This window comes from Cottoperca gobio, chromosome 21, assembly GCF_900634415.1.
Source record: "Cottoperca gobio chromosome 21, fCotGob3.1, whole genome shotgun sequence".
In the NCBI taxonomy this organism is placed as follows: Eukaryota; Metazoa; Chordata; class Actinopteri; order Perciformes; family Bovichtidae; genus Cottoperca; species Cottoperca gobio.
The window spans coordinates 1,876,485-1,904,008 of NC_041375.1; the positions used below are offsets into that span (position 1 = coordinate 1,876,485).

Genomic DNA, 27,524 nt, shown 5'->3' on the forward strand with positions numbered 1-27,524 from the left:
TTATTCTTTCAACAGATTTAGAATTGGTAACTTTACTTGCTCACAGGAAAGATGATGATACATAACAATTGTTTTGCTAGTTGGCTGGCTCCATAATGATCCAATACAAACGCAATACCAACAACTCAACAGCAACAATACATACTACGACAACAACCCACAAATTTGCGGTTATATAAAGTGTGGAGTCGGAAGTCCACAAATTATGAGGGGGCTCAATTGCGGTTCGCACGCCAAAACCGAGAACCTGTTCCTGAATCAGTCACGTGGTACGGCAGGTTTGCAAGGCTTCAAACGTCATCACATACGTCATCAAAACAAGCATCGATACGCGCTTCACAAAAATCTTCCACGATTACTTGACATACGCTTCAAAGTCTCGACACGGAAGGACACATCACTACATTAAAGCCTGTTTATTGCCCCATCCCTCCTCTCCTTTCATCATTTACCTGACTGTGGACAGGAGTCTTCCACATATACTTTCTCAAGTAAAGACCAGTATTCAAAAATGGCAGTCTCCACTAATATCTGTACTATAATGGCTCACAAGATATATTCAGTATAATGTACACCACTGAAAACATTGAATATGTTTCGATTTGCTAACCTAAATGAACTGAAACCAACACTGAGCTGTACAGTTGGTGACACGAGAAGAGGAAGCCCAGCTTCCTCTTCTTGTGTCACTAACTGTACACAAAGTAGGTTAAGGTCACAGGCAGTGAGCTCAGGCTGTCTGAGTGGCAGGGGCACCAAAAAAAAGGGAACCATCTGCAACCCTCCCACAACTGATCCCCCCACCCCCCAACCAGGCCCACACAGTAGCGCAGATGCCCTCCGAGGACAAGTGGACTCTGAAGGAATGAATGAGATCAAACTTCTTCTCCGGTATATCAAGCTAAACTAGTTATATAACAAAAACATGCATGTGGAACATCTAGGACCAAAAATATTCAACCTTTGAGCTGAACAGTTTAGCTCTTTTAACAAAAAGAAAAACTTTAAGATGTCGTTATCATCATTCTGAATTAGACATGGTGTAAAGCAAACACTCTCACCCAATGTCCCAACAGTTATAGAGAAATAATAGTTCCATCTCAAAAATTTTAACACACAGATTACTCATGATGTTACTACCATAACTTATTTCTGCTGTCAAACTGAGAGGAAGCCATGTTGGCTGTCTTTGCTACTGGCTCGGTGTATGAGATGATTAAGCTGTCAAAGCTGTGGTTGCATTATTTTGGGGATGATTTGCTGCCTGCCTGGTCACCAAGTGTTTATAGGTGCAATTCAGTCCTAAACCTGATGCGGCAGAGTAGCACCTAGCCTGGCAAAATCTGAATCAGAACAAGATTTTGGTTTGATTTGGAGAGGAGTGAATTAAGTATAGAAGCTTTATAGATTCTATTTATAGATATGCATGTGTATGGTGCCACTACGTCGTGTTGTGATTAGTTTTAAACAAAGGAATGTAAGAAACTATAAGAGCTGTAATGAAAGTAGATATGCGTAGTGATATTTTGGTGTGTGTGTGTGTGTGTGTGTGTGTGTGTGTGTGTGTGTGTGTGTATATACAGTATGTGTACTTTATGCCACCCCAATCAAAAAAGTCTGGAAACGCCTCCTGAGCAGGGAAGTATGAAGGTTACATAAACTTTGTTTCTCACCAGCTGTTGGCACCACACACAGTTTGGCCCAGATCTGATACAGTCATCACATGAGTTGATCACCGACTTTAAGCAGACTTTCTCTTCTTGACACAATCCTGCAAAGAAAAACACAAACTCCATAGAACAGTCTCAACAGATTGCAAAAACATCACAAACTCTAAATTTGAAATAATGTGCTGTGGACACAAATAATCAAAATTCATCTTTTGTATGTCTACTTCATAAAAAAATAAAAAAACGTTTACATTTTGGCAGATCAATACCAGTAGTATCTATACTATCGCTAGCATGTTATGTTTTGAGCACTGTCAGGAAAACCTCTTAGGATAACAGCTGAAGAGCATTGAGTTACCAATTTGGCACTACAGTCATTTCACTAATTAATATAAATGATATTCATTAGCTGAGCCTTGAATATTTTGAATTAAATAATGCAATGTTAACATTTTAAAACTCACCATTTCTACCCCTCAGCAGGAGTAGAAGAAACAGCAAACACCGATCCATTTCCTTTTGACAAAAAACAATACACACACTGAATAGATCAGAATGAGAATCATTGGTACGCGTTCATGACCTTTGTTTTTCAGTTAAAGTGAAATTGCCTTGTTGCTTGTTAAATATCAACCCCAGATTGAATTTTAATTAATGGATATTTATTGGGTTCTAATATGGTACAGTAACTGTTTATGGGTTTTATACTTGGATTAAAGTAGCACAATCCATTAAAATATAGCACTGACAATAAAAAATTGTTGAAAGTTGACTTCATTCTGCCGTTTCTCATAAAATACAACTAACGCTAAAGATATGGTTTTTATAGGCTTGCATACTCACAAAAACACTTAAATCATCGGAGCAAATTATATAAAAATTAATATTTGATCTGATGCAATCTTGATGAGGTGTTTTGTTGCCTGTAAAAGGCAAAAAAGCATTAGATTTAAAATTCATGTATTATTGATTTATGCAGGGATGAAGTGATATTATGTGGGACATATTCATATGTTGGGAAACTCCCTAACTGCCTGTTGCTATGATTTGTGTTGTTACCAAGAGCATTACCTGTTGCTAATCAGTCTCTGGGATTTGAATGATTAACATCAACCGTTATTTTACATACAACTACATTTTAGTGCACAATAGCTGTGTGTTCAGATGTTTCTGATCACAGTAATCAAATCTGCCAAATATACAAAATGCACCAGCATAACTGTTGCCACGTTAAGACAGAGCTATTGTAAAGCAGCAGAAAAGATAAAAACATATACTGTAGCCTTGAAAATCTAAAGATAAAGATGAGATATCAAGTATAGCACAAGTGAGAATAGAATTCAATTCAATTATAAGTATGTTTTCATTACAAAACCACCAAATGAGCTTACATACAATACGGAAGGAGTTTAAAGTTACATCATCATTTATTTTCAGTGTTTCTAGGTGTGGTTTTGAGAGAGCCTAAGGGTGACAGCAGCTGTAGGCTGTAGACCAGCTGTGTTGCAGCGAATAATCTGCAGAATAGGTTTACTTTGTGGCAATTTGTTAAACACATTATTTAAAGAGTATGCACCACAAAACATAACAATAATTAAGGTCTTGAAACTAGATGTTGACACAAGAACCCACCCGACGGCCCTTAACATTTCAGGTTAACCTGGAGTGTGGACAGTTGCTTGGTTGATAATCCAGCCTTGCTTGATTCTGAACCAGACATGGTGAAGCTGATTTGTGATTTGCACACAGCAGGTGATCTTAAATTCTCCCTGACACACAAAATCTAAATTAAAAGCTCTTCCTGTGACTTTTATTTGTTCATGTGTTGTACTTTATTAAATGTATGACAAATAATTACTGCACTGTGACTGTGTTTCTTGGGTATTTTCATGCAGTCCTGTCTCTAGAAATTACGATTTCACTAAATACTGTAATAATGGATTTTATTTTATAATAAGGTATTGCTTGTTTCATTTAAATAACAACATCTAATTTTACTAAATATATTTGTTTCTTTACAAATTAAGATTTAGACAATTTAGATTTTTATAAAAAAAAAAAAAAGAATCTTGGTACTTGTCACATGTGTCTTTCAGAAAGCAGGAAGTTTGTCTTTCTCTTGTTTATAATCTGAATTCACAAACCAGCAGTGTTGCTATATAGACAGATTTAGTTTTCATATTATAATAGTCTGACTTCTCTGACTTGATATGACACTATGAAATAAAATACAGTTCTTCACTTTATATTTGGTCATGTAAAACATAGTTTACGTAGTCCTTCATCATACTGCGAAACACAACATCACCAGCTTTTCATGTAAGATTATCAAAAATAAAAAGTGAAGAGGGTCAAACAAACTCTTAATTTACTAAAACAAACTATTCTGTTATAAAAGCAAACTTACCAGTACCAGCAAGACGTGCGTGGATATGAACTCTATCTGGATAGAGACACACCACCCACAAGACAGGAAGTGTGAAGCAACTACACAGTATGTTCGAGAGAACAGGGAGGATTGAAACGGGCCCAACCACCTCTTGAAGTGCCAATTCTTTCTCCTGAAGTCTTTCACTACCACGTAGTCACCAGGCTGTAACTTGTGTAGTGGCTGTGTGGGTTGTTGGGGTAGAGCTGCTTCAACCTGTTTGCTGATGAAGGAGAGAGTGGAACACAGTATGTTCGAGAGAACAGGGAGGGTTGTGGCACATCACGATGTAAAAATAAATTGCAGACTATACTGCCAGCAGGAACTGAAACTAAAAGCCCCACTCACATTTTAATAACTAAAATAAGGACATTAGACTTGTACTGTGCCTGGCTGCTCAGAAGCTTAACTTTCTATTAAAGGGTTAACTTCACTCCTAAAGACTTGACTTGAGATTTTACAGAAAAACATTTACATTTTACTGGTCAAGGTGGCAGCTACTGTCTGTCAAATGCTAGCAGACAGGGACATCAGACACGTGTATGACAACTGTGAGAAAACACAGGGTTAGTGACTGTAAGGTCAGTTATCAAGCTCCTCTCCAGTGGAACCAGCTTCCAGTTTGTGTTCGGGAGGCAGACACACTCTCCACATTTAAGAGTAGGCTAAAGACTTTCCTTTTTGATAAAGCTTATAGTTAGGGCTGGCTCAGGTTTGCCCTGGATCAGCCCCTAGTTATGCTGCTATAGGCTTAGACTGCCGGGGGACACCTCCCTGCTCTCTTCCTTCTCTTCCTCTCTCCTCCCCTCCCTCTCTTCTTCTCCCTCTCTATCTGTATGCATTTATGTAAATGTATGTTACTAACTCACCATCCGGGGTATCATCCCCGGAGTGTCTGTCTCTCATGTGGCTGGTTGCCACTGATAAAGTTTACGTCAGGATCATGAATCGTGACAGCGCCTGCTGCCCTGGTCCTGCTGGACACCGGGAAGCCTTATTGACATTTTCCTGGATTCATCCAAACTTTCTCTTTTTTTTTCCAACACAACATCATTTCTGTCAAATGTTGTATTTGTACTATGTTGTTTATCCTGTACACACGACATCTATTGCACGTCTGTCCGTCCTGGGAGAGGGATCCCTCCTCAGTTGCTCTCCCTGAGGTTTCTTCCATTTTTCCCCCTTTAATTTTGGGGTTTCTTTTAGGAAGTTTTTCCTTGTGCGATGCGAGGGTCTAAGGACAGAGGGTCTAAGGACAGAGGGTCTAAGGACAGAGGGTCTAAGGACAGAGGGTGTCGTAACCTGTACAGTCTGTAAAGCACACTGAAACAAATGTATAATTTGTGATATTGGGCTATACAAATAAATTTGATTTGATTTGATTTGAAGTTTCAATAGATCCTACGCTCTGACGTTAATGTGACCCTAATAATAATTCCTACAGTATCAATAGGGTCCTCCTGACGTTTTCGTGCTCTGACCTTAACAATAATCCTACCAGTCAATAGGTCCTCTTCGACTACTGTTGGTGCTTGGACCGTAACATGGTCACTAACTGTGACCATATGTAAGGCTGGACATATTCATATATACTTTTAAAGTCTAACCAGCAGAAATAGAACTTGGGAACTTGCTGCAAGAATTGGTTATGAGTTGGAAACTCTACCGACTGTCAGAGTTTAAGGCTCTAAGATGTAATACTGACATGGTTTCCTTTACACAAAGCCTTGTGTTGCACCCTGTGTCAACACAGCCAACAGCCTAAAAGGTAAAAGGGAACAATAAAGTGTCATCACTGACTCCTGTCAGTGCTCGGGCCCTAATAAGGTCACTAACTGTGGCCATATGTAAAGTAGGTCTGTCCATAATAACATATACTTAAAGTCTAACCAGCAATAATAGAACTTGATAACTTGCTGTGAGAGTTGGTTATGAGTTAAAAACTTGTAGAAATTGGTGCACATTTACAATTTGACAACACAACAAATAGTTTCCCTGGTAAGTTTGTAAACCAATGATAAATGACTCACTACTGCAACTAACTAACATTTGATGTTAAAATATTAAAGGTCATTGATCATCATGCAATCAGGGGACTACCTATGAATTCTTTTTATTTTTTTATTTTCATGAACAATGTATCCTCATACAATGGTTCATATGATACCTTACAAAAATTAATTCCTCATTTTCTGTGCATTTTCCAACAAATGTCCAGTAACTTGTCAATTTACACTTTTTACATGCATACAGTCTTTTAAAAATAAACTAGGTGAAGATGTAAGTCTATTTTATTAAGTTGTTTCCTGAAACAACTTAATTAGGTTTAGGCAACAAAAGCATTTGGTTAGGTTTAGGGAAAGATCATGCTTTGGGTTAAAGTGAAGTTAGGTAACAAATTAGTCAGCGTTTGGGTAAATATAACTACGAAAGTGATTTTGTGGCTCTTCGTAATTCCTGGTTCAATATTATGTGGATTGCATACAAATATAATTTTTGGGATATATAAGTAATACAATGCATTACTTTTTGTAGGTAATGATACGAACAGTATATGAAAACAGCTTGATATAACACATCCACCCACTGTGAGAGGTAAGGCTGTAAAGTATAATACTGACATGGTTTCCTGTACACTAAGGCTTGTGTTGCACCCTTGTCACTGTTGACACCATAAAAGGTAAAAAGGAAAAATAGAGTGTTGTATCATCAATACATTTCCGCTTTGTGACCAAGACTTAAAAAGTCATCATTAGAAAGTGGAACGTATCCTGTATGTATCAATATGTGTTTCTTTGTTACTTCTACTGCTACTGCTTCTTTTGGTTGAGAGTTGACTTTTTATTGTACACAACACTCGCCCAAATGAAACATTTTCAAATGAGATTTCAGATGGAGATGAAGAGGTAGCAGTTGGTGGATAATAATGGATATTGTACTTAAATCCTAACTGTACATAATGTAGTCCAATATTACACTGCTAACTATGGCATCAGAAAGACAATAGAATTTAATGAAGTTGGTTGTTTACGATTTAATTTGGTTACTGTGTCCAGCCATGAAAACAATTGACACTTTTCTTCTTTCTTTTCCGAAGAAATAATCTGGAGACAGATAACACCTATAATGAAGCTGTATCTTAATGCAATAATTTGTACAAAAAATGCAACACTAATTCATTGCAGCACTGCACTGAGCTGAGTTAAAAGACACATTAAAGCCAAACTATTTGACAATAAAGTGTACAAAACATACACTGTTTCTGTACTGTAAAAATAATGTTCCACAACCACCTTAACTTCAGTTTTGTTCACTACAGCCTATTGTTCTCATAGGTACAACCACTGTCCAGATGTGCCAGAATACTGGTGTCACTTTCTTATCAAAGGTGTAAACAAAGGTTCTGGGGGAAATACAATGGAACCAAAGACACAGTCCCTAGCAGTGGGTCACTCGGCCAGTCGGCATGTCCAAATGTCCTTGGGCAAGATATTGAAACCTAAATGGTGTCCGAAGCCTTTTTGACATTTTCCTGGATTCATCCAAACTTTCTCTTTTTCAACACAACATCATTTCTGTCAAATGTTGTATTTGTACTATGTTGTTTATCCTGTACACACGACATCTATTGCACGTTAAGACAGAGCTATTGTAAAGCAGCAGAAAAGATAAAAACATATACTGTAGCCTTGAAAATCTAAAGATAAAGATGAGATATCAAGTATAGCACAAGTGAGAATAGAATTCAATTAAATGATAAGTATGTTTTCATTACAAATGAAAACCACCAAATGAGCTTACATACAATACGGAAGGAGTTTAAAGTTACATCATCATTTATTTTTGTTTTTCTAGGTGTGGTTTTGAGAGAGCCTAAGGGTGACAGCAGCTGAGCTGAGGCTGTAGACAGGCTGTGTTGCAGCGAATAATCTGCAGAATAGGTGTGGCAATTTGTTAAACACATTATTTAAAGAGTATGCACCACAAAACATAACAATAATAAAGTTCTTGAAACTAGATGTTGACACAAGAACCCACCCGAAGGCCCTTATCATTTCAGGTTAACTTGGAGTGTGGGCAGTTTCTGCTCAAAGTGTCCTCCACAGACCGTAGTGGTGGATGTCATTTCTATTTAAATGAATTACTGCAAACATACAGCTGTTTATATACAAACTCTCTATGATAATCCAGCCTTGCTTGATTCTGAACCAGACATGGTGAAGCTGATTTGTGATTTGCACACAGCAGGTGATCTTAAATTCTCCCTGACACTTTAAAAAATTCTAAATTAAAAGCTCTTCCTGTGACTTTTATTTGTTCATGTGTTGTACTTTATTAAATGTATGACAAATAATTACTGCACTGTGACTGTGTTTCTTGGATATTTTCATGCAGTCCTGTCTCTAGAAATTACGATTTCACTAAATACTGTAATAATGGATTTTATTTTATAATAAGGTATTGCTGGGTTCATTTAAATAACAAATCTTCAAAATTCCACCACTGGTTGTATATTCTACTCAGTAAAGACAACATCTAATTTTACTAATATATTTGTTTCTTTACAAATTAAGATTTAGACAATTTAAATTTTTATAAAAAAAAAAAAAAGAATCTTGGTACTTGTCACATGTGTCTTTCAGAAAGCAGGAAGTTTGTCTTTCTCTTGTTTATAATCTGAATTCACAAACCAGCAGTGTTGCTATATAGACAGATTTAGTTTTCATATTATAATAGTCTGACTTCTCTGACTTGATATGACACTATGAAATAAAATACAGTTCTTCACTTTATATTTGGTCATGTAAAACATAGTTTACGTAGTCCTTCATCATACTGCGAAACACAACATCACCAGCTTTTCATGTAAGATTATCAAAAATAAAAAGTGAAGAGGGTCAAACAAACTCTTAATTTACTAAAACAAACTATTCTGTTATAAAAGCAAACGTACCAGTACCAGGAAGACGTGCGTGGATATGAACTCTATCTGGATAGAGACACACCACCCACAAGACAGGAAGTGTAAAGCAACTACACAGTATGTTCGAGAGAACAGGGAGGATTGAAACGGGCCCAACCACCTCTTGGAGTGCCAATTCTTTCTCCTGAAGTCTTTCACTACCACGTAGTCACCAGGCTGTAACTTGTGTAGTGGCTGTGTGGGTTGTTGGGGTAGAGCTGCTTCAACCTGTTTGCTGATGGAGGAGAGAGTGGAAGACAGTTTGATGCAATAGGCTAGCATGTCATGTTCACAGAGAGTAGTGGAGGGAGGGGGAAAGCTTGGAGGTCTCACACCAATGTGACGAGGGATCGCAAACAGGACTTCAAAGGGTGAAAGATTTACTTTAGCTCGTTTCTGCATTCTCAGGTACATCAGCACAATAGGTAATGCCTTGATCCATGGGAGACCTGTCTCCTCACAACATTTGGCCAGTTTGTTTTTGAGTGTTCCATTCTCTCTCTCAACAGCGCCTCCACTTGCTGGATGGTATGCACAATGTGTCTATAGGTCAATGCCCAAGTATGAGCTTACTTGTGTTATAGCTTCGTTGACAAAACGTGACCCGTTGTCACTTGATATTCTGGCTGGAATGCCCCAACAAGCGAGTATCTCAGTCAGAAGAGTCTTTGCTACCATGCTGGCAGTTTGTGTTGACGCCGGAAATACCTCCACCCACTAGGACCACATGTCCACCATCACAAGGCAATGAGATTTGCCTTCTGATGGGCTGAGTTCAACAAAATCCATCATTACATGTTCAAACGGCCCTGTTGGTGGTATGTGTGCTGCTTGATTACTAACAGCCACTGGTCTGCCTACATTGTGTGTCGCACATATGACGCAAGTTTGACAATATCTTTGAGCATAGGCCGAAAACCTCTTGGTAAACCAAGAATTTATGATTGCACTAAGCATTCCCCCTTTTGACACATGGTCAACCCCATGTGTCAATTTAGTATAATGCGAGAAACATTTTTTTTAGGGAGACAGGGCTTGTTGTCAGCGCCAACCCAAACACCATTATGGATTCTGCAGCCGCAGGAGGTCCAGACACGTTTTTCTTGTTCAGAAAAGTGCTGAGAGAGAGGAAAGAACTGTCAGTGTGTGTTCAGCTTTCTGTTGCTGTGGCAATGAGTGTGAGGCAGCGACTTTTTGAAATAGATCAGAGCTACACATGATACACACCACCTTAAATGCCACTCGAGTCCCTCCCTAGCTTCCTGTTTCTACAGGAAACATGTAAATATGCAGAATGAAATGGCACTCTGCTAGATCTTTGATTGGAGCTTGCTAACAGTGAGCCTGACAAAGGAACCCAACTTAACTTGTTTGGCAGGTACAACTGCGTCTCCATTTATCTCCAGTTCACTGTGACTCTCATCCATATGCTTTCGTCTTCACCTTCTGTGTTGTTGTTCCTGTTTTCTTCTTCTGTGTGTTTACTGTGGAAATGTTACGTCACGGACAGTTATCCGTTGCATATATGTTATTAGAGACATTCTTATTGACAATTATCTGTATCTAATTTCAGGAATATCTCTCACTTTTCGGAGTGATTAATAAAGATTCTTCAAAAACGAGATTCTTCTTCATGTGAAAGATATCCTTCACAGGTAAATCCCAGTACCGTTAGTCCTGGTGTAACCGATGTATAAATGATAACATGTTTTATATTTCACAAACATCCATTTGTTTATATTTTATTGTAATAATACTTTTTTGTATATTTATTTCGAGGAGTCTTATTTTGTTAAATATGCTTTTATTTTGATACTCCCAAAATTGGCACTTTCTGTGTTCGCGCCACTTTCGGGACACTGTTTTCGGGTTCCGCTGAGGAGAGGAGGCATGTGGTTTACTTATTCATTTATTGTGGTTCATTAGGTCTCGGCCTGTTCGTTAGATGTTTTGTGTTGTGTTTGTACTTCCTGTTTTATTTTGTTAATTACCTGTTCTCTGTTGTTTGTACTTCCTACCCCCAGGTGTTCCTAATCTGTTCGTTAGTGTCCTCACCTGTGTCTCGTTCCCTCTCACTTCTTGGTGTGTATATAGAGTCTGTTTTGTTTGTCTCTCGTTGCCAGTTCGTCTTCGTACTTCGATGTCAAGAGTTCCAGCTTTAGTCCCGTCTTCCTGTTTCCTGTTTCCCAAACGTTTGATTCCCCGGCTTCCTCGACCTTGTTTCCATGACTCGATTCTGCCCTTGCCTGATCCTTGTCTGCTGTACTGCTACGCTGAGTATCTGCCCGTGTACCAAACCTGTTTCCGTGACCCGACTCTGCTCCCGGATTACCCCTTGATACTTTGTATGATCAACTGTCTATGCGTACGCGAACGCTTCTCCGCAGATTTGGAGAATTGCAGAGCGTTCTTAACCCAATGTTATTTATATTTTGAATTACAAGCTGCTTCTTTTCCAACTGAGTGTGTGATTTCTTACCTGTCAGGACGAGCGGAGGCTTGGGCTACGGCAGAATGGGCCAGGGAGGCACCAATTTGTCAATCCTTAGGAGCCTTCACAGAGACTCTAAGGAAGATCTTCGACCGCACGGCTCCGGGTCGAGAGGCAGCCCGTGCACTCACCAGTATTCAGGGGAACCGGCTGACTTCGGACTATGCTTTGGAATTCCGGACATTGGCGGCCGACAGTGGATGGAATGAGCAGGCGTTGTTCGACGCATTCAGGAGTGGACTCTCGGATCTTATCAAGGATGAGCTTGCACCATTGGAATTGCCCACAGGTCTGGACTCTCTAATTGCCCAGTGCATCCGAATCGACAACCGATTCCGGGAGAGAGAACGGCAACGAGGACTATAGACGGTCGCAGATACAAGGGACGGGGTGGTTCCAGTCACACTTTCGCCCAAGGTCCGGGGTATTCTCGGATTCAGAGACCACCTTATTCGGCGACAGTAACCTCACCAGACGAGGAGATGCAGTTGGGCCGCACCAGACTGTCTCAAGCGGAGACAGCACCGGATGAGAGAGGGTCGCTGCATCTATTGCTCTGAGTTTGGACATTTTGTTAATAGATGTCCAGTAAAAGCCAAAGGCTCACCAGTAAAGAGGGCACTGGTGAGCCGAGCAGTTTCTGGAGGAGGACCCTCTCGAGCGCTGACATCTGCCACGCTCATCTCGTCGTCAGAGACCATGATTCATCCCGTGCTGATTGATTCCGGAGCAGACGAGAGTTTTATGGATGAGGGAATGGCTAAGAGGTTGGGTTTGAAGTTGCACTCATTACCCGAGGTGTTGGAAGCCAAGGCTCTGGACGACAGAGTACTGTGTCGAGTTTCCCATATCACCCAACCTGTGCAACTGGTCATGGCTGATGGACATTCGGAACAGATTGAGTTCCATGTGTTTGAAGCTCCCACACACCCGATAATTCTGGGGTATCCGTGGCTTGTCCAGCACAACCCACACATGGACTGGGCCGGAGGAGAGGTATTGGGATGGCACCAGAGGTGTTCTACCACGTGTTTTCCAGACTGCAAGGAACGAGGTCTGGGAATGACTACTTTGGACAAAAGACCCAGTGGAAGACTGGAGAGGGACTTTTCCGGATTTGGCTAAGGTTCCGGCGTGCTACTTGGGGCTTAAAGAAGTCTTCAGTAAGACCCGGGCCACGGCTCTGCCACCTCACTGAGAGTATGATTGCCCGGTTGACCTACTTCCGGGCGCTGCACCTCCGAAGGGTCATTTGTATTCCCTGTCTGTGCCAGAGAGAGAGAGAGAGAGACTATGAGGGAGTACACCGAGGGAGCCTTGGAAGGTGGGATTATTTGTCCTTTGTCTTCACCCGCTGGTGCGGGATTTTTTTTTCGTGGAGAAGAAGGACAAGTCCCTACGACCCTGTATTGACTATCTGGGTTTGAACAAGATCACTGTGAAGAATCGGTATCCACTTCCACTTATTTCTTCGGCATTTGAGCTGTTACAAGGGGCCAAGATATTCACCAAACTGGACCTACGCAACGCGTATCATCTGTTGAGGATAAGGGAGGGGGATGAGTGGAAGACCGCATTCAATACTCCCAGTGGACACTACGAATACCTTGTAATGCCTTTTGGACTGACCAACGCTCCAGCGGTGTTCCAGGCCCTGGTTAATGACATTCTCCGGGATATGCTTAATCGATTTGTGTTTGTGTATCTGGATGACATCCTCATTTTTTCACCAGATGAGGAGACCCACATACAGCACGTCGGTCAAGTGTTACGACGCCTTCTCGACAACCTGCTGTTTGTCAAGGCGGAGAAATGTGAGTTCCACGTCAAGACTGTTTCGTTTCTGGGATTTATCATCGCTGAGGATAGCATTTGAATGGATGAGGCGAAGGTCAGTGCGATCACTCAGTGGCCTACCCCCACCAGTCGGAAGCTGGTGCAAAGATTCCTGGGGTTTTCAAACTTTTATCAAAGATTCATTAGGAATTACAGCACTGTCGCAGCGCCTCTACACGCCTTGACCTCGCTTTCTGTCAAGTTCTGTTGGAATGAGGGGGCTGAGAAGGCATTTCAACGACTGAAGACAAGCTTCGTTTCCGCTCCCATCCTGACCTTGCCAGACCCCCAGAGACAATTTGTGGTGAAGGTGGACGCGTCAGATGTGGGGTTGGGAGCAGTTCTGTCCCAACGATCTGTTTCGGACAATAAATTGCACCCATGTGTATTTTTGTCCAAGAAGCTGTCACCAGCAGAAAGAAATTACGATGTCGGCAACAGGGAGTTACTTGCCATTAAGGTGGCGCTCGAGGAGTGGCGACACTGGCTGGAAGCAGCAGAGCAGCCATTCCTGCTTCTTACAGACCACAAAAACTTGCAGTACATTCAGTCGGCGAAGAGACTGAATTCCCGGCAAGCCCGATGGGCTTTGTTTTTCACCCGCTTCAAGTTCACACTTACCTATCGGCCGGGGTCTAAGAACATTAAGGCGGACGCACTATCCTGCCTTTTTGATCCCAACCTGACCCCCAGACTCCCTTCATTCGTGTTGCCGCCTTCTCGTGTTGTGGGAGCGGTAACCTGGGGAATCGAGGAGAAGGTAAGAAAGGCCAATATAGACATTCAGATTCCTGAGGGGGGTCCCGATAATCGTCTGTTTGTGCCAGAGCAGTTGTGCCCACAGGTGATTCATTGGGCCCATACAGAGATAAGTATGGCTTGAAAAAGCGCGAGGAGGCCGAGGCTGAGGCAGCAGCTGCTGCAGAGGAGCCTGCAGAGGGCAGCTTGACTCGACCCAAGAAGCTGGTGCCAGCCGGCTGTGGCGACGAGGAGGAAGAGAACATCATGGACACAGTGATGAAATGCCTACTACTCTTATTTTGTTAAATATGCTTTTATTTTGATACTCCTAAAACTGGCACTTTCTGTGTTCACACCACTTTTGGGAGACTGTTTTTGGGTTCCGCTGAGGGGAGGCATGTGGGTAGAGAGTTGCTCGGCGCTGGATAAGGCATCTCTCCGAGCCTTGAGACAATAAATGCTGGTTGAAAAGGCAGAAGTTCTCCTCATCGTTATTTCCTGGTTCCACACAACACAACGCAGAGTCGATCGTGGTGTTGGTAGCAGACCGGCTACACTGGTACCGTTAGTCCCAGTAGCGGTAGTCCCGGAACCGTTAGTAGCTGATACCAAGCCGAACTCACAGGTTAACCCGGATTTTCTGAGCCGGCAGCAGCTAATAGAGCGATGCTAGCTGAAGCTAAGCTAGCAGAAGTGAGTTCAAAGTCTAACTGAGTTAATAAACTTTAATCTGCTTCATCTGACCCAGAACTGACCCCAGCTCACACACAACACTCCTCCACAGAGATAGACTGTTCATTCATTAATTAACCTGGGTTAAGGTTTAATGTAGGAGAAGAAAGTTTGGCTGCTTGATCATTTCACCTCCTCCTCCTTTTTTCCCACTGTTTGAACATCCTTTCACCACACAATTCCGGTGTCCAAATCCCATAACTAGAAGAGCGATGCTTACACACTAAAAACTAGCCAAATACAATGTAAAAACGCTTGAAGAATAAGCTAAGTAAAATATAAACACGTAGAGAATAAATCCAATATGGCGGCGCTTGTGGAGTTGGTGCTCACTTTTCTAGTCTTGCCACCCCAGAATGCATTGCGATTCCACCGGAAGCCCGAAACTGCGATTCCATGTATACAAATGATCAACATGATTGGAATCATACAGAAAATGCATTTATAGCACAGACCAGTGGACAAATATATATTTATATTTTATTGTATTATTTGTTTTTTTAGGCTCTGCTTTCCCTGACCGCACACCCATGCATTATATTGCACAATGTTCAATGTCTTTAAATATTTCCACAGTAAGTTTTCATTTTCACAGAACTATATTCTTCAGGGTGTAAAAGTGTCTGACGCAGCATTTGACATTACGTAGGTTTACTCACTGTAATTTGCTCCTGAAACTTGGCATCTTTTAGCGTCACAAGTGGATCAATATCAGGAGTCAAATCCTGAGTAGCAGCCAATTTCAGGATGTCATTTAAGTGCTTGTGTGTGAGCTTAACATGTGAGTTAAGCCATCCCACGTGATGCTACTCACGATTGCAAAAATTGCGACTGCAAGCCCCTGTTCGAACTATTTCCGTTTCCAACAGCACTAAAGAACAATTACAGAAGGCTAGCATGGACCAAAGCTGTAAAGAGACAGGATTACAATGGGAAGTCTTGGGAGCCCAAGAAATCTTTATGGATTTGCAGTGAGCATTTCATGCAAGGAAAACCAACAAATGAATTCCCTGATCCTGAACTCGACCTGGGGTATGTAGTCTATCTACTTGATTTATATATTGACAAATGTACTTTCTATATATTGAGTTTTATAATGATTAACAAACACAAGTTAGGTATATATTTATAATGGCTTACCCTGCAACACAACATGCTGAATGTGGCGTATGGGAAACTTTCATTGAATGAGAACATTTTGCTTTCAAAAAGCAAAACTCAGAATCTGCGAGAGGATTGAAAGATATTTGTTTCAACCAGCCAGAGTCAAACAGTCTAAATGCTTTGCCTTCTTTGAAAGAAAAATACACACTCCAATTTAAATAGTTTTTATTATTAAATAATGATGTTCAAAATAAAATAGTCCCTCCGTTGCCTTCTGCACAAAACATAGTGCGAGGTGGTTGCTATGCAACAACACTAACAGCTAGCGAACATATTAGACAGACAACGATGATCGATTATTTATTTTTTGATGTTATCGCTTTTTTCTCTGGAGATAGGCACTGATCGATCCACTCCTCCAGAGTAAAGCTTTGTAAGTTTGTTTCTTAACAGACGTAATTTAACAGCTGTAACGGTTGTAGCTTTTTCTCAGACGCGGAGGGATACTGACTTGTTGTGAAAAGTACTAACTACAATTCTACCTGTGATATACGCTCCTTATACCACGGCTAAGAACCAATCAGATTGCTTGATTTGACATGTCCGTTTTTTAATTCAATATATATCACACTAATTCATCACACACGTTAGACATGATGCTCCGGACCTTTTCTCTAACTGGACCTCTTACAATTTTAGTTGAATACCCCTGAACTACAAGGACAAGCAGACAGTAATAGCTGCTACACGGGCTAAAAAAGACATTTGGTCCAAGGACCAGCAAGCACGGTTTTATTCGGACTTGGCTACAGGAATACACCAACTGAGGAAACAATTTGACCCGGTCCGCCAGGAATCACGCAACCTAGGGTTCCGACATGGAGTGACTCACCAGGCCACAATGTTGGTAACTCGCAAGGAGCGAGTCGACACCTTCAACAGCCCTGCCGAGGTACAAGAGTTTATCAAGAAGATTCAGAAGGACGCTGCCGGTAGCTCTCTCATGCACACTCATCCATAGACAGACAGACTTGCAAACGTATGGAGAAACACATGACTACTATACTACACATTGAGTAAGTAAAGTAGACATAAGACTAACTGCAAACCACATGTGAGCTAAATATAGCCTACTAAACACTCACTTATATTCACAGACAGACATACTTAAGCAAAATAACACACCATAATCTACACGTTGTGCTTATGTTGCATTTATCATGTGGGACAAAATACTTAAAACGGTCATATTGTTGAAAATGGAGCTTAATAGTTCTAACAAAATAGAAAGCAGCAGAGCTTGTTTGACTAACAGATCCTCACATAGTGTGGAACTGTCGTCAGCATAACAGGAGTCATTAGGTTATTGTGGGAATAGGGGAGGTGTTTGTGTTCAGTTTGTCGTCTGTGGGTCCAGGTTTGAAATGCTTCTCTGAAAAAAATGTTCTGTGTTGAAAGGTAATCTATTTTTCTTGGTTGGAAATGTCTCAAGGAGTTCTTCAAGAGATCTTAATGGTGTTTCTTGGAACTGCAGAGGTCTGCAGAAGCTTAAAAAAGTCATAAATAAAATTGTATTCCTGCAAGAAACTCATCTTTTAGATGAGCACGATAAAAAGATTAGAAGGTGGCAGGGTAGTGTATTCACATCATTCTCATCCCAGGCCAGAGGAGTTATGATTCTTATTCATAAAACAGTCCCATTTCAAGTCAAAAATGTAATCAGAGATAGAAGAGGAAGAAATTAGAAAATCTAAATCTAGTTAATGTGTATGGCCCCAACATAGATGACCCTACATTTTGAGGATCTGTTCCCTACTCTCTCGACACTTGCAGGACAACACATTATAGCAGGGGATTTTAACTGCACGCTAAACCATAGTATAGATAGATCCACAGGACTAGATCAGTCACATAATAGGTGTAGAACCGTTATATATCGTTTTATTAAAGAATTAAGGCTGTTGGATATATGGAGAATTGAAACCACATGCAAAAGACTATTCCTGTTACTAAGACATTCAAGACATATTCACATATTCATATTTTCCTTGTGTGGTGCGAGGGTCTAAGGACAGAGGGTGTTGTATGCTGTACAGTCTGTAAAGCACACAGAGACAAATGTGTCATTTGTGATATTGGGCTATATAAATACATTTTATTTGGACTCCAGTGACGGGCAATGAGGGCGTGCAGGCAGGTCAGTCGATTATTACTAGTCCTGCGACAGCCGCAGATACCGGATTTTTTGTTTTTCAAAGCATTTGATTTATTGATTGCCGTCGGGATGTAAAGAGTATTTCAACAAATATAACAAAACACGTTTCTAAAAGAAATGACTAACTCTAGCTTTAACAGGAGCATGCGTCAGTCTGGCGAGTGTGTAAAAGGGGACACTGGAACTGGGACGTGAAGGTATGAACTTTTAGCACCATTTAGGCTGGAAGAGGAAAGATAACTTATGGATCAAATCCTTGAAAGATGAAGATATTCACCCAGACTATCCACTTTAAATAATCCTCAGTCTCAGTTTGACATGATGTTAATAATACATACATATGTGAAACTAGAAAATAAAATTAGAATACACAAAACCCAACACAGTAGAAATATTTTATATTGAAATGACAGGATTCTGTGCTGATACACATTCATTAAAAAATGATGGAATTCTGGAGGAGTTTGGTTAATCAGGCCTCTCAAATGTCACTGAGACCACAGGCGGTCCACCGGACATCACGTGTTGTGTAAGGACACACTTTTTAAGGAGTTTTAAGGAGTTTCACAGCGTGATAATGAGGCACGAGTTGACTGATGGTGCTCTCAGCTATCAGTCCATCCAGCAGTTGGTTCGGCCATATTGTGGTGATCATGTGACGTTACGCTCCATACTTCTCCTTCAACTGCTCCACCAGGTTGACATACTCTTTCATGGCATCCTCTTTGCTCTTGCCTGATGGGTAATGAAAAATACATGTAATTAAACACATTAAGATAAATCAATGAAGAAATTACTACAGTTCCTACTTTAAACAGTGACTTCCTCCACGTTGCATGCCGTGTTTAGTCCTGAGGACTCAGCCCTGCTGGTGTGTCTCACATGAAGCTTAAATACTGGGTTTCATAGTGCATTTGGGCCTTCTCTGGCCTTGTCCTCTGGGATTGTGTGACCAAATAACTTTAATATTTACATTCTCTATCCACAATTGTCCTTGATTATATTTGCTTAGGTTTGGCTATTGTGTCTGTGGGTCCTATAAACACTGTACTCAACAGAGTAAATAGTAAATGGCTGCAATTACAGAAGAGTAAGCGCAGAGATCTGAGTACATATCAGGGCTACAGCAGCTGTAGAAATACCACATGGAAACCACAATAACTAATTGGCCAGATTAGGCTGCTTGTGGTTTTCCCCGCATGGTAAATCAGTTAATAATTATTGTGAGGAATAATTAACATTAATATGTGATCAGACAGTCTCTTCACAAATGAATATTTATTATAATTATTAATGATAATATTATCATTAAAAGGTGAACCGTGCAACTATGTTATTCAGGAAGTTTGTATCAAACAAGTAGCCCTTCGTATTATTCAGTTCCCTTGAAGTAGCTCTCAGTATCAAAAAGGTTGGTGACCCCTGATCTACAGGGTCTCTGATGTGTGTGAACTTTAATCTGATGTGACAACATGCACACAAATGCATTGGAGGTCGGGTTTCTGCTGCTATATTAATAGAGGTTCCGCTCACCCTGAAATCTTTCCATTCAGGCTGTGAATCTGAAGATGAATTCAGCTTGACTTAAAAGAGACAATCATCTCATTTGGCTGGGACTTGAGATGTGACATGAATTACAAAGCTCCCGTGTACAATAACATTTATTTGAGAATGGCACCATCTGGACTGCACATGTACCTTTCTGCTTCTCCCAGGCATCCCATTTAGCTTTACCAGTGAAATCAAACATCCCTGGACGACCTTCAGAAAGAAGAAACAGTAGGAGATTACATTACAGGTAATTATAATATATATAAAAAAACAAAAAATTATATATATATATATATATATATATATATATATATATATATATATATATATATATATATATATATATATATATATATATATATATATATATATATATATATATATATATATATATATAGATAGTGAAGTAGCAGGAAAAGAAGAGACTGTCAGACTTCCTCTCAGTGTACACAGCTGAATATATAAAAACAAGTAGTGTCGGTCAGTCTGAATTTAGACTTTCTTCCAAAGCATTGGATAACCACAAAGCATGCTATATTGGGATATACAGTGGGTTAAGAAAGTATTCAGACCCCTTCCATTTTTACACATTTTGGTATGTTACAGCGTTATGCTAGAAATTAATTTAATGTTTTTGCACATCTAGATTTGGGGATTTTCTTCTGTGCAGATCAAACTCTAGCTGTGTCTCAATTCAGGGGCTGCAGACTTCGGAGGCTGCATGTATAGACCGATTACGTCACAGCGGCTGCGACAGGGGTGTCCCATTTCGGAGACTCCTTCAAATGCAGCCGACAAATGCAGCCTTCTTTTCCCGGATTTGGACGAGAAATCTGATGGATCCTTCACAGCCGCAGGTATCCCAAGATTCATTGCCCAGAGTGGTGTGTGGCGGAACTTTTTTAGTTCACCCCTCTCCACAGTGGCAAAGCCGCAGGGGTTGATGAGATCCGTCCAGAAATGCTGAAGGCTTTGGGTGTTGAGGGGCTGTCTTGGTTGACATGCCTCGTCAGCATTGCGTGGAAGTCTGGGACAGTGCCTAGGGGTTGGCAGACGGGGGTGGTGGGTCCCCCTTTTTAAATGGGGGACCAGAGAGTGTGTGTCAACTACAGGGGTATCACACTTCTCAGCCTCCCTGGTAAAGTCTACTCCAAGGTACTGGAAAGGAGGGTTCGGCCGGTAGTCGAACCTCTGATTGAAGAGGAACAATGCGGATTCCGTCCTGATCGTGGAACAACGGACCAACTCTTTACTCTTGCAAGGATCCTGGGAGTACACCCAGCCGGTCTACATGTGTTTTGTGGATCTGGAGAAGGCGTATGACCGGGTCCCCCGTGTGATACTGTGGGAGGTGCTGCGGGAGTATGGTGTGAGGGGGTCACTTTTGAGGGCCATCCAATCCCTGTACGCCCAAAGCGAGAGTTGTGTCCGGATACTCGGCAGTAAGTCGGACTCGTTTCCCGTGAATGTTGGCCTCCACCAGGGCTGTGCTTTATCACCAATCCTGTTCATGGATAGGATATCGAGGCGTAGTCGTGGAGGAGAGGGGTTGCAGTTCGGTGGCCTGAGGATCTCATCGCTGCTCTTTGCAGATGATGTGGTCCTTATGACATCATCGTTCTGTGACCTTCAGCAGTCACTGGATCGGTTCGCAGCCGAGTGCGCAGCGGTTGGGATGAGGATCAGCACCTCCAAATCTGAGGCCATGGCTCTCAGCAGGAAACCGGTGGATTGCCTATTCAGGGAATGAGCCATTACCCCAAGTGAAGGAGTTCAAGTACCTCGGGATCTTGTTCGCGAGTGAGGGGACAATGGAGCGAGAGATTGGCCGGAGAATCTTAGCAGCAGGGGCGGTATTACAGTCACTTTACCGCACCGTTGTGCCAGAAGAAAAAGCTCTCAATATACCGGTCGATCTTCGTTCCTACCCTCACCTATGGTCATGAAGGCTGGGTCATGACCGAAAGAACGAGATCACGGGTACAAGCAGCCGAAATTGGTTTTCTCAGACGGGTGGCTGGCGTCTCCCTTAGAGATAGGGTGAGAAGCTCAGCCATCCGTGAGAGACTTGAAGTAGAGCCGCTGCTCCTTTACGTTGAAAGGAGCCAGTTGAGGTGGTTCGGGCATCTAGTAAGGATGACACTGATTGGCTTTGATGGCTGTAGAAATCGCATGGAATCTCTGATTGGCTCAAATGAAGTGTTAATTAAACGCCTAATGTTCGCCCTCCACGCGGGAAGCAGCCGTTCGGCTGTGCGTGCAGCGGGAGTACAATGTTCTCCGTGTGAAAGAAGAATATCTCACAAATCGATCAGCTGATTTCAAAGATTGCTGTTCATGGGCTTTTATCAATGTGACGATGTTCAAGATGGATATATTTTTACTGGAAACGATCGTTTGGACCTCTACAATGAACCAGGAAGTGTTTATTATACGGACGTTAAGAGGTTAAATTACGGGACGTTAGCGACGATGCTAGTTAAGCTAGCTGTTTTGAGCTGCTGTACGATGCAGCTTGGCTGCTGGCATCCGACCTAAGTTAGCCTTTGAAGTAGAACTTTTAAGACCTTAACTTTCAAACCTACGAGTTTTATATGTTAATTTATATTTGACAGATGATTCATACTTCAGATTACCTGCTTGGTTTTCTGACAGTTAAATATCACTTAAAAAGTCCAGTGCAATCGTTGAGATTGATTATAAATATTTTATTATACATAATATGTGTACTTATTTTGCTTATATAGCTAAACTTGCTCTAACATTTGGTTTCAGGGAGACAGAGGCAGAAGAGAGGAGAGCAGGGAGAGGATGGACAGACTCTTCTCTCTGCTGGAGAAACTTGTTGACAAATTAAATATAAATTAATTGAAATAAATAATATATATAATGATGAACATATTGTGTATTTAATTCACATGAACTATAAATGAAAACCTAGCAAATTATTGATTTCAAGGTTCAAGAAGAATTTATTTTGTACATACGATTTATTAATTTAGAAAATGACCCATCAATGAATGGAAATGATTGAATGATTATCATAAACAGAAAAATATTATAAAACAATATAACATTTACAGTATATACAGATAAGGTTTGCTGCTAGACTTGGATGGGTAGCCACAATTTTTCTTTCATCATCTGGGGTGATCTCCAGTGTGTATGAGATGCCCATCCACCATTTAAAATACATTATGCACCAGTGATTAAGCATATCTTCAATCAAGATTGTAAATAAAAGCATTATCTCTGGGAAAAAATGCTAAAGTAAGTCGTCAACTGGGCTTGATAACTTCCGAGAGTTGCTACGCGACAGGAGTAGCAAAAAGTATGGCCGTGAACAGCTGGTGAAGTATCAGGAAATCCCCCGTAGACCGGACAGTCTCATTTCGTAGACCGATCGGTTCAGCCTGCGTGGTCTACGGAGGACCCGGCCCCCATCAGGAGACACCAGGGGCTTTATTGTGGCAGTAACCGAATAACGCTGTAACGTACCAAAATGTGAGAAAATGTAATGGTCTGAATCCTTTCTGAACCCACTGTATATCCTTATCAAAATATGAAACCGCCCCATCGCCCCGCTCTAAGCAAGTGCTTTCTCACCTGTGTTGACATCCCCCACAGAGGCCTGCTTGAACAGGGAGTAGACCTGCAGCATCTCTTGATCCGCCGGCTTCACCTTCAGCTGCTTCACCTCATCTGCTGCTACATCAAATTTAGCCTACAGAGAGAGGACAACAACTTCATAACAATATTAATGTGATACCTTTGATTCCGTAGGTCAAATGTCGACAGAGTAGCCCCACACATTTTAGAACAACATGAATATAGAGAGACGTTTTGGAACCTGGAGCTGAGTAAAGTGCTTGTTGTTGTCTTTTGTTTGGCTTCTCTTGCACTTGTGGAATTTTCCTTGAATTTACTCATATCATTCAGTACTCTGATAGATTTATTCCAGTGCATTATCTGCGTTTGCGATCACATACAGTATGTGAATTGTAATTCTGAGCTCTACACTTACTTATTAAAGCTGGTAAGAACTGTAGCCTGCAGTATGTACACTTATGATGCACGTGATGACTGACTTCTGTTTTTGTTGATAGTATCGAGGAGCTACTAGGAAAGAACTTGGGAGAACACTTTGGCCCTTTCTCAATATGTGTCCTTGTGAAACGTCATATCTTGCAGCCCAAGTACTGTCCCAATACACAAGTTTGCATCTTGCCAAGAATGGTTTAAAATTCCTGGAAGTTTTCTTGACACGCCCGTTTTACAGAGTATGCATTGATTGGTAACTTGTGTGAACTTGTCGGCTCAGGTATCCCAGAATTCATTTCGGCATTCAAGCAAGTCACGGGAGGCAGGCCAACGACTGGAGATTTATCCCAATCCCTTTTTCTTTAACTGTTACACATCTTGATTTAACAGTCTCAACCAATGTTAGAATAAATCAGTCTCAACACATCTTAACAATTGAACAGTTTAAACCAGGCTAGCACGTCCTGGGTTAAACTGTTCTCTGTGGCTGATGATGCTGACAGGTGGCCTATTTGCTTTTTGTCACAAATCAAAATCACATTGGGCTCTGAGTGCTTATTTTCTGTGCCCTCAGTTCAGACTTGAGTGGGTATGTTTGGTCAAAAACGTTGTGCTTTGCCTCATAGTGTTGTGTTCCCAGTGGGAAGGATGAACGAATGAGTCTGTCCATTCTGGCTTGAAAGCTCTGTTGACTTCTCTTCTTGGAGAGGCCATGAGTAGTTATTCTTCTCTCTGTGTCTGCCGCTCACTCGTCTGTGTTTCTCTCCGTCTTCTCTCCCCGTATCGCTAACTGGTCTTCCCGTCTATCACTCGCCTCTCGTCGTCTGTATTCAGAGTCGCAATGTTTGCCGATTGGAATGCACAGATTTGATTGGCTGAGTAGCATCACGTGGGATGGCTTAACTCGCATGTAATTGGTCTGTGAGTTTCCTGAACCAGTGCCGTAAAAACGAGAAAAGCTGCGCAGTTTAAATTAGAAACGCCCCGTCAAACTTGAAAATCCCTCAATAATTTACTGATTATAGGTCCGGGTAGGTCGGCCTGTTGGTGACCCCTGCATTATACCTTTGTACATACACAATTATCTAACATGTGAAGGGGCTTCCAGAGCTATGTTTTTATTTAAGCTTCCAATCTTATTCATTGATAAATATTTTAGAAGTTACGCTCTTCTGTAAACCTACCACCCGTTCACAGTGCACCTACACACACAGATGTTGTACACACGGTGTCAGTAACAGTACAGTCCCTGACACACCACTGTCTTTTTCAACGACTTGGCTATCAGCTCACTCTGATGCAATAATACTCTATATCCGAGTATATCGGTTAGAAACAATGCTCCTGTGTTTATTTAGCATGCGTTAGCAAGACAAGGAAGCCAACCCCAAACTGGCTCGCGGACGCTTTGGTTAATTAAACATTTAACAGGACGCAGGATAATATAGATATTGCTAACTAATTCCATACACACCTGGAGATCAGCCATTTTTAGTCACGGATCTGACAGCAGCCCAGCAGACAGATGACTCGACGGATGGTGAAGGGGTAAAGTCCACAGAACTTCCCAACATGCAACTGCAAGAGTATCTCGTCGACCACTGTTCGCCTCTGACACGCCCCCCCCCCCCTCAATGCTATTGGCTTATTCAAGGGCTGATATATTATCACTTCCGTTCATTAGGTGGCGTGAACATTGTAACCTATCAGCCTCTAGAACTAGAGTGCGTAATACACGTATTTTATGAATAACCGAATATATTCACTCATTTTATGGTGCTTTCTGTTTTTCAAAAACGGTGATTATAATTAACATTTGCGGTACCAATACTTGATCTGAAATTTACATTTTGTTCTAGAAGAAAAGACACTGTATTGGTTGAAGAAGTACCCTAATTCTTTGTTGATTATTATTATAATTTAGATAGATTTCCACCAAAGAGACCCAGTTTAACTAATTGTAATCTTAGAGAGCTCATAGAAAAATTCAAAATGATTGATGCGCGAAGAGAAGAAATCCCTAGATCTAAATCATACACTTGGAATTCCAAAGACCTTTCCTGACGGTCTCAATATAAATTATTGGCTTGTCTCTTAAAAATGTGTTCTAGATAAAACAATATGTCCAATCAATGTCCATGCTGTTCCCTTTTCTGATCATAAGGCAGTTCTGTTAAACATAACGTTTTCCTTTGTTTTGCATATCCCTTGCGCCTTATGTTGGAGATTTAATAATGGTCTTTTACATAAAAGTCTTAAATGATATTACCTATTTAATCATGACTCATTGGGAAGAAGCCTGTAAACAAAAGTAATTTGGTCAGCATTGGGAGCTTCTACAATTTATAATGGGCACATTTAGCCTATGAGACCTTATGGTAAGCAAAACGTCTCTCATTTCTTTTGTTTAGAAAAATCCAAACTAAAAAAAGAAATCATTCATAGATGCTTTAAAAATGTATGGTAATCTGACTGCCTCCTTTTGCCCAGAGTTTTACAGTAAACGCTATACTTCCAATTTTTCAGAAGAGAAAACATCTCAACTTCTTAATTCTATAACAAATTGCATTTGTGAAGATTATAAAGCACTGACAGTTCTGAATGCATTCTTAAAAACAACAAATCTCGGGGCAATGACGGGCTCACTACTTTATAAGACATTTTAGATTGAACTGACCCACATTCTTCTCAATGTCCTTTTGGACAGTAATGAACTTGGAGTATTACCACCTACATTAACACAAGGACTCATCACCCTCATTCCAAAACCCCAAAAAGATTTGCATTAGAGAGACAACTGGCACGTCATCAGTTTGCTCAATAATGACTGTAAAGTACTGGCTCTTATTCTTGCAAATACAAGAAAACCTTATCTCTATAATAGACGAGTCACCATGTGGATTTATTTCAAACAGAAATAAAGTATGTTAGATCAGTTCTGGATTCATTAGATTATCCTGAACGTGTTAATGAAAATAGTTTTATATAAGGCCTTTGATTCACTGGAACTCACACGTTTGGCTTTTTGTGTCTTTCTGTAATTTTATCAAAACACTTTATTCAAATGGTAATTCTTCAAACTATTCTATGATACTTCACCCCTGCTGGTGCTGTTCGTCCCCGCTGCCCAGTCTTTCCTCATTTATTTGTACTTGCAGCCCAATTCCTTTCCACTTTAATCCTTGAAAGTAACATTAAAGGTTGTGAGAGCTCCCTGCTCTTTTTTTGAAGCGCTTTTCTAGTCTTTGAGTGGTCGCAAAGGCTTTCATCAGGCGTGATAAACAGTCGCACACGCACACAATTTAGGGTTCAGTATGTTGCCCACGGACACTGCAGGTTGACATATACAGCACTTGTTTGTAAATATTGATAAGATTCTATGTCAGTTTGTTTGGAATAACAAAATAAATTCCATCAAGAATCCTGTGATGATGAATACTACAGACTCTGGAGGCTTTACCTACACTGAACTACACCTCTAAAATAAACTGGATCAGAACATTTCTCTGTAACCCAGAATCCAATTACAATATTGAAACATAACCATTTAGATAAGTTAATGTCCACAAATAAATTATTTTAGCTTGTTCTCCTATTTACATGACATTCAAAAAACAAATCCTAATTTTTCCAGAATTGCGCTGCCAATAATATTCTATTTGTAAAGCAGTTATTTGATTCAGAAGGTGATCTAATGTGATATTCTGAATGTGTGTCTCCTTATATTATCCCTGTCAGCCCCCCCAAAAAGT

The 27,524-nt window shown here is 40.8% G+C and overlaps 2 protein-coding genes across 2 annotated transcripts in view; both read right to left on the reverse strand.

The window, feature by feature from the left end:
• LOC115026146 (integrin beta-2-like) overlaps positions 1 to 4,725 on the reverse strand; it is a 20,586-nt gene extending 15,861 nt beyond the window's left edge. Inside the window, 3 exon segments of the mRNA XM_029458789.1 lie at positions 1,674 to 1,771; positions 2,135 to 2,186; positions 4,078 to 4,725. Coding sequence (XP_029314649.1) covers positions 1,674 to 1,771; positions 2,135 to 2,183 — 147 coding nt within the window. The 5' untranslated portion in view covers positions 2,184 to 2,186; positions 4,078 to 4,725.
• A 13,542-nt stretch (positions 4,726 to 18,267) lies between these two features.
• On the reverse strand, positions 18,268 to 25,403 carry dbi (diazepam binding inhibitor (GABA receptor modulator, acyl-CoA binding protein)). The gene is made up of 4 exons (XM_029459436.1): positions 25,247 to 25,403; positions 23,338 to 23,455; positions 19,879 to 19,941; positions 18,268 to 18,915 (listed from the first exon to the last, which is right to left on the reverse strand). Exons 1-4 carry the CDS (start codon positions 25,259 to 25,261, stop codon positions 18,842 to 18,844), a joined length of 270 nt encoding a protein of 89 aa, XP_029315296.1. The 5' UTR covers positions 25,262 to 25,403; the 3' UTR covers positions 18,268 to 18,841.
• Between the last annotated feature and the right edge of the window lie 2,121 nt (positions 25,404 to 27,524).